Genomic DNA, 8,739 nt, shown 5'->3' on the forward strand with positions numbered 1-8,739 from the left:
AAAAAATTGAGAGTATATTGTATAGGTCACATAAGTTGAAAGGAAAATCCTGTCTGATATTGTCAAAAATGTAGGGGTCCAACTCTTATCATAACGCTGTCCACACACACATTAATGACTTGAAGAAAATTTCTTTTCAGCTATCTGAAATTGGAAGAATTGAGAGTATATTGTATAGGTCACGTAAGTTGAAAGGAAAATCCTGTCTGATATTGTAAAAAATGTAGGGGTCCAGCTCTTATCATAACGCTGTCCACACACACATTAATGACTTGAAAAAAAAATTTCAGCTTAAAAAAAAAAAAAAAAAAATTGAAATAATAATAAGAATAGTAATAATAAAGTAGTATGGAGATTTACTAGATGTAACTAGACATTAATAGTAAAGAAAAGATACTCTTACGCGGACTCTCTAGGTCCAGAATCATCGTCTGCTCCAACCAAGATGTGGAACCTCTCATTGTTGCAAATTCTTGTAATAACCTTATTAGCAGCAATTGGAGTTTGTAATGGTACTAACAAATATAGCAGGGATGACTTTCCTCCCACCTTTGTCTTTGGCTCGGGAACCTCAGCTTATCAGGTCAGTTATTCAGTGAAGTTAATATTTAATTATTTAAATACTATATATATTTATTTAGAGACTAATACTGAAATATGTAAAAACGAAAGGTGGAAGGAGCAGCAAACGAAGATGGCAGAACACCAAGCATTTGGGACACCTTTGCTCATGCTGGTCTCCGTTTTCCTTCTTTATTATTATTATTAGTAGTATTTGATTTTCTTCTGTTCGTATTTTAGACATTACGGTGGGGGTGGGCCGTTGGCGTTTAAAGCATACGAATAAAAAAATAATAATAATAAATAAATGCAAAAAGAGTAAAAGAAAGATTTAGTACTTAGTTTAGAATTTTGGATTTCAGGGTATGCACGTGGAGCTACAGGAGATGTAGCTTGTGATCAATATCATAAATATAAGGTATTTGCTTTTTATTTTGTGTTTGGTTAATCAATCATTCATCTTTCGTGACTGTATATACGGAAGAGATGCATATTAATACCATCTTTTTTTGTACTGCAGGAAGATGTACAACTCATGGCGGATATAGGCCTTGAGGCCTATAGATTTTCCATTTCATGGTCAAGACTCATCCCAAGTATGTTTAACTTAACAATAAACTCATATTATTGATTAACACAAACTAAGTCAACTGCTTATTCTTGTTGTATTTTCCTTTTGATGATCCTTTTCAGATGGCAGAGGACCTGTCAACCCAGAAGGCTTACGGTACTACAACAATCTTATTAATGAACTGGTCGACCATGGTTAGACCCAAGTTTCAACTTCAAATTAACAATTTAAGCTAAATTTGTTTTCTTAATTAGCATTTTTAAGCAAATTCTCACTTCCATAGCAAGAAACTGTATTGCTTTCTCGATTACTAAACAAAACATGTCTATATATATTTGTTCCATCTTCATTGAGCAGGAATCCAACCACATGTTGCATTATTCAATTATGATCTTCCACAGGCACTTGAAGATGAGTATGGAGGGTGGATTAGTCGAAAAGTTGTGTATGCATATGCCTAAATTTCTTCTTCTTTTTCTTTTTTCTTTTTTCTTTTCTTTTTTCTTTTTTTTGTTTTTTTTTTTGTTGTTTTTTTGTTTTTGGGTATACATATTAATCATTGCTTAGGTGTTCTGGTCCAAATATGAATTAGATGAGCTGTTTATATGTGAATTAATGCAGGAAAGACTTCATTGTTTATGCGGATGTGTGCTTCAGAGAGTTTGGGGATAGAGTGCAGTATTGGAGTACAGTAAATGAGCCTAATGTACTTGCTCAGGGAGGTTATGATACAGGAATTGTGCCACCACAACGATGTTCTCCTCCATTTGGAAGGCTTAACTGCACAAGAGGCAATTCCACAACCGAGCCATACATAGCAGTTCATCATATCTTGTTGGCTCATGCATCAACTGTAAGGTTGTATAGGAAAAAATATCAGGTATTTTTGATATTTTTCACATCAAATTAAAATTTTAGCTTTATGGTTTTTCATATAAGATTTTTTTGCAAATTCAAAAGCATATGGTCTTATGACTATTCAGTGTTGTTTTAAAATTCACCATTAGTTCTGGCCGACATAATAAAGAAACTAGTACTATAAGCAAGCAAAAAGAAATGTTATGGGACTAATTTGTTATGGAACAGGAAAAGCAACATGGATTTATCGGGCTATGCATCTATGCCCTTTGGTATAAGCCCTTCACAGACTCTAAGGAAGACATCATTGCAACTCGACGAGCCTACGATTTCCTTTATGGCTGGTGAATGTTATGTCTGAGTCTTCTTCTATGTTTTTGTATATATATTTTGTAGTAATCGTGTCTCAAAACAAAACTGCTATGCTTATCAGAAGTAAAAATAGCTTAACCCTTGAAATGATCATATCTGCAACTTTACTGCAGGGTTCTTGATCCTCTGGTGTTTGGAGATTATCCCCAGATAATGAAGGAAAATGCAGGTTCAAGAATTCCAGCGTTCACAAAAGCCGAGTCTAAAATTGTTAAGGGTTCATTTGACTTCATAGGAATTATACATTACCTCACTGCGTCTATCAAAGACAACTCTCGCAGCTTGGCTGAAGAACATAGAGATTACACTGCAGACGCAGCAGTGACAATAGCTGGTACTACTTGTATTAGAAGATACTCAAGTTTATTTTACCTTGACTTTAACCGAGCTGACAAAGTCATTAATGATTAATGTCCATCCCTAGCTTAACTTTTCGTTTTTGGTTTTGGCTGCAGGGAATTTTAGTTTGACAGACTTTGAGGTAAGAGTTGGAAAATTGACCATCTTGTCATATTTTATATTGATGAGTTGGACGATAACTGTATGGCTAAATATAAGGTTGCTATCTCAGATTCCTATTACTCCATGGGCTCTGGAAGGAGTGCTGGATTATTTGAAACAAGTTTATGGAAATCCACCAGTGTATATTTACGAGAATGGTCTCTCTTTTCTTTCTTTTCTTTTTTTTTTTTTTCTTTTTTTTTTTTTCTCTCAAAGTGGAAGTTATTCAGAATTCAATAATCTTATTAGAATAGTTCATATTACAATGAATAATAACATGGCAATGTGTTTTCAGGTCAGCGAAACCAACGCAATTCATCGTTAGAGGACACACCGAGGGTGGAATATATGAAAGCGTATATAGGTGGTTTGTTGAATGCTTTGAGGTAAAAAATACATATGCCCTGGCCTCATCTATAAAATACATTTTTTTTCCAAGCGCTTAATTGGTTTTCTCTTGTTTTGGTTTTAAGGAATGGATCAAACACAAGAGGGTATTTCACATGGTCTTTCTTGGACGTGTTTGAGTTATTGGATGGGTATGAATCCGGGTATGGGTTATACTATGTTGATTTGGACGATCCAAACTTGAAAAGATACCCCAAGCTCTCGTCCCACTGGTATTCTAACTTCTTAAAGGGCAAAAGCGCTGGTTCAGAAGGACTTAATGAATTTGATAGGAATCCAGAAACAGTCTCCTTTGATTAAGTTGAATTTAATATAAAAACAGAGTGACTATGGAAACAAGAATTCAGAGCTAGTCACCTAATTATGAACAATAATAATGATAGTGGTGATGTTAATTTTGTTTATTTATATGGTGATTAGTGATTTCAAACATGCTTGCTTGAAATTCGTATATGGTGGTCACATAAGGTACCATCTCGTTGGCTTAAAAGAACAATGACAATATGTTTTTGATTAGATGAATGATGATGACCAAGCAAATCCTCCTCCCCCTTCTTCTTCTTCTTCTTCTTCTTCTTCCCTTCTCTCTCTCTCTCTCTCTCTCTCTTAAAGGTTTTACCAAATAACCAGTACAACCTTATTAATATAAGGTATTACCAAATAATATTGACAAAAAATAAAATAGTGTTACCAAATAAAGTTATTTGACCATCAGTTTATCTTTCTCTTTGTTGCCGTCTACGTTGTTTTTTCTAGGGGTGGGCAAAAACCGACCTGACCCGACAAAACCGACCAAACCGAAGAATTTGGGTCGGTTTGGGTTGGTTTTTATTGTTTAGTCGGTTTGGGTCGGGTTATACATATTTAAATGTTAGATTTTCGGTTCGGGTTACGGGTTGGAAGGAATTTTAACCCACCCAACCCGAACCGAACCGTTTCATAACCAAAGAGCCATTTTGCAAAAATTATTTTCATTAAATTATTTCTATGAAATTTTGTAAGCCATTGATCTCTCACCATCTAATTACCACTGTTGGATTTCAAGATGAAAACACAATACACAACAGTGACAGCACTCAACAGAACACAATCTCAGATTCTCACAAAACGAAATTGAAGCCCTAGCATTCGCGTCGCCAATCGCCACTCGCAGGCAACATCCTCCGGCCAGCCACCACCCGATTGAACTCCCAAGCAACGCCACCACTCGTCACCCTCCCAAGTCCCAAGCTCTGCAGGTAAAAATCATTATATTTCTTATTATTATTATAGTGATTATTGATTGATTGAAATTGAAAGGAAATCTTTCATAATTTTATTTTATTTCGAGTTAGCAACTTCTATTTTATTTTTTTTTCGTTCCTTTCTGCTTCCCTTCGGATTGGAAAATTAAATAGATCTTTGCATCTCACACAATTCAAATCTTGTAACACTCAACACTTTCACGAGGCTCACTCTACATCCTAATTACACAAACACTGAAACACCTATGCACAAATTAAACAATTTTCCGGGAAATTGCAATCATCCTTCACAACCCAATTAAGCTAAAAACCCAGAAATGAAAGCAATGAAACACAGAAAACAAAGAGACAGAGACAGAAAGAGATTGACTTAGCTGAAGCAGACAAACGGAGTCTGGGCTCCACGGGACTCGGAGAAGCTCCTCTCATCTCAATCAATACAGCAACAAGATGAGAATGGCACCATCTGATTCTGATTTAGAGAAAAAACAAACACAAGCAGAAAAACAGAAAAATAGTATTTTTATTACTTTCTGGAAACACCAAAAAAAAAAAAAAAAAACAGATTCAGAGAAAGCAAATACAGAGAACTGAAAATGAAAAGTAGAAAATACCCAGTTGCTGTGATCTATTTAAAAGAGTGAGTAGCGGAGCTTTTGCTGGCTTAAAAAGAGTTAAAGACTGCCATAGAAGGCAGTTAATTCATTACTTTTTCATGCTCTTGTCTAAAACCCGGTAATCCAATAAAATATTGAGTATTGACTCAGACTAGTCAAATTTCCTCTTAAAAGATAGTCAAATTTCACTTTTTTTCTTTTCGGTGATGTTTAAGTTTATTCTTTTCTTGTGTAATGGTGTAGGTGCATAATGATTTGGTTGGGGATAAGTGATATAAAAAAGAACAATGATTAAGAAAACTAAGTGGAAACTTTTTGGGTTATGTATAATTTCTTTATCAAATAATAGTAATTTTGAATCTAGAACTTTAAAAATATTTAAAAATTAATTTCTTTGTTGAACAATCTGTCATTGCCAATTTGATTCTTGCTCTTAATGGTTAAAAATGCATACTTGTACTCAATTATGTCATTTGCATGAATGATGGAAAATAAATATTATTTTTTTATTTCAATTCATTTATATTTATGCCCTAAAATCTTGTGCAAATCAGAGTGTTTATATTGTTGTTTGTTTGATTCAAATGGCTTATTTTGTTGAATGGTGGACTTGGCAGTATCTGTCCAATTATTATATAAATTCATCATAATAATGTTCATAATTATGTACAAGCTAAACTTAAAGTACAAGCTGCATATATATATATATATATATATTTTTATTTATATATTTATATATAATTATATATGAGGTTCTTTTCCTCAAGTCACTCAAAATTATTTATGCATAACTAAAACTTTTTGTCTTGATAAATATGAATAAAAACCTTAACCTGCATTTTTTGTTCACAATCGCAGAATATATTGGAAGAAAGCTACTTCTTCAGTCACCTTCAAGGACCAAACAGCTTGCCTGAATCACCTGTTGGACAGGCTTCTCAAACTCTCAGCAGTCAGCACTAATTTGGGCAGTGAATCTAATACCTCTCCAAATGGTAGAACAGATTATGGAATGCTGTTTTTTCTAATCAGTCTTAACACCAGGAGTTTGGATGGAAGAAGTGTATTTTTTTTCTGTTTTTTCTAATTAGTATTGCAATTTTATTTTTTTTATTTTGCTTTGTGGTCTAATATATTTTTTTCCCCTGTTTTGTAGATAAAATCAAACAGCCTATCGTGACTTGCATAAATCGAATAGCATTCCTTTTCTTTGTTTAATTCCAAGATCACAAACAATTGTGTGATTGTCTATTATTTGGAGGTAAGTTACTTAGCCTTTTTCTCGTTATTTTTGCATGTGGGAAGGTCAAAAATTGCTTTTGGAAAGTGTAGTGAAGCATAGGCTGTGAAATTGTTTGCTGTGAAGTTTGGAGATTGTGAAGTGATGTGTGACTTGATTGCTGTGAAGTTGTTAATATAACCTGGCCTGCTGATTTTGACAGCTATATGTATATATATTTGTATATATATATATATATACATATATGTATATGTTTATTTTGTTTTTAATAGGTTCTAGATGGATGAAGGCCACAATGATTTGTATGATATTAATGAATTGGAAGAGTATTTAAATGAATCAGATAAAGCTGAATCTCAACCTTCACAGTTGGATAAACCTTATAAAACGCAAAAGAGAAAACCTTCTAGGGCTCCATCTTGGGTTTGGGAACATTTTGAAAAAATTCCAGATTATGATCCAAATAATCCTAGGTGCAAATGTAAACATTGTGGGGTAGATTATGCATGTAATACCAAGAGATGTGGAACTAGTACATTGCGAAACCATTTGATGAACCAATGCAAAAAATATCCTAATAGGATGGAGGATAAAAAGCAACAAGTTCTTTCATTTGAAAGTGGTAGTAGCAATTTGGTCTCTATGAGTACAACATTTAGTAAAGAGGCATGTAGGCTTGCATGTGCAGAAATGATCATCATGGACGAGTTACCATTTAGCCACGTTGAAGGAGAAGGGTTTAGAAAGTTTTGTAATGCTTTGAACCCTAAGTTTGAACCGCCATCTCGTAGAACAATTTCTAGAGATGTGTTTCAGTTGTACTTAGATGAGAAAAAAATTTTGAAGAGTGTGTTTTCATTGAGGAAGCAAAGGGTTTGTCTTACGACCGACACATGGACTTCCATTCAAAATAACAATTACATGACTCTTACCGCTCATTTCATTGATGATGATTGGAAGTTGCATAAGAGAATTTTAAATTTTTGTATTGTGCAAAATCATAAGGGTGAGACAATTGGTAAGGTTATAGAAAATTGTTTGATTGAATGGGGTATTGAAAGGGTTTTCACAATAACGGTTGATAATGCTTCTTCAAATGATGTGGCTGTTAATTTTTTGAAAGAAAAATTAAATTATTGGAAAGGAAATGTTTTGGATGGTGAGTTTTTACATGTTCGTTGTGCTGCACATATTGTAAATTTAATTGTGACATTTGGATTAAAGGAAATCCATGATAGTATTGCTGGAATTCGTAATGCTATTAGATATGTTCGATCATCTCCTTCAAGGTTAAACAAATTTAAAGAATGTGTAGAGAATGAGAAAATTGAATATAAAGAAACCGTGGTTTTGGATGTGTCTACTAGGTGGAATTCCACCTATTTGATGTTGAACTCGGCTTTGAAGTATCAAAAAGGTTTTGATAGGATGATAGATGCTGATGGACATTATCTTAGATATTTTGAGGAAGATGAAGTAGGAAGGAAGAGAGCCGGACCACCTCTAATTAAAGATTGGGATAGTGCAAGGGTTTTTGTGAAATTTCTTGCTACTTTTTATGAAGTTACCTTAAAGTTTAGTGCCTCTTTGACTGTTACTTCTAATATATGTTTTCATGAATTGAGTTTGATGTATAATGCACTTGTTGAATGGAGTAATAGTCAAAATCATTTGATGGCCGATATGGCAAAGAAAATGTTGATAAAGTTTGACAAATATTGGGGTTCACTTGGAAATGTCAACAAGTTGTTGCTTATTGCCATTGTGCTTGATCCACGATATAAGCTGGAATATGTATCATATCTTTTTGAGGATGCTTATGAAAGTGGTATGGTTGAATCTTTGACTAGGGATGTAAAAGATACTTTAGTTAACCTTTACAACTTCTATAAGGAAATTGATTCTATGAATGGGAGTTCTAAAGTATCAAATTCAAATGATGGTCAATCAATGCAAGCACAACAAAGTGGGATGATGATGGATTCATTGGATGATGGAAGCATAGATGATCGTCGGCGTTTGAAAGAATCACAATTTAAAAAAAGAAAAATGGAAAAAAATGAATTGGAAATAAAGAATGAGGTTGATAAATTTTTGTTTGATCCATGTGAGGATGTGGAGAGTGAGAAATTTGATATTTTGGCTTGGTGGAAAAATAATTGGACAAAATATCGAATTTTATCTCAAATTGCAAGAGATGTATACGCCATTCCAGTTTCTACAGTAGCATCCGAATCTGCTTTTAGTACCGGAGGGCGTATTCTTGATGCATTCAGAAGTTCATTGGGTCCAAAAATGGTGGAGGCTTTGATTTGTTCTCAAAATTGGTTGCAATCAAAGCCTATGACGTATGATTATAGAGTTGAA

General features: G+C 33.8%; 1 protein-coding gene across 1 annotated transcript; it reads left to right on the top strand.

Annotated features, from left to right (window-relative positions):
* The first annotated feature begins 264 nt into the window (after positions 1-264).
* Positions 265-3,701, top strand: LOC125418103 (beta-glucosidase 11). Its single transcript, XM_016036387.4, has 13 exons — positions 265-583; positions 673-736; positions 924-979; positions 1,082-1,157; positions 1,255-1,326; positions 1,490-1,577; positions 1,754-2,012; positions 2,219-2,334; positions 2,476-2,696; positions 2,818-2,843; positions 2,934-3,021; positions 3,159-3,249; positions 3,337-3,701. Exons 1-13 carry the CDS (start codon positions 446-448, stop codon positions 3,569-3,571), a joined length of 1,530 nt encoding a protein of 509 aa, XP_015891873.1. The 5' UTR covers positions 265-445; the 3' UTR covers positions 3,572-3,701.
* Positions 3,702-8,739: the final 5,038 nt, after the last annotated feature.

This window comes from Ziziphus jujuba, chromosome 9 (assembly GCF_031755915.1).
Source record: "Ziziphus jujuba cultivar Dongzao chromosome 9, ASM3175591v1".
NCBI lineage: Eukaryota > Viridiplantae > Streptophyta > Magnoliopsida > Rosales > Rhamnaceae > Ziziphus > Ziziphus jujuba.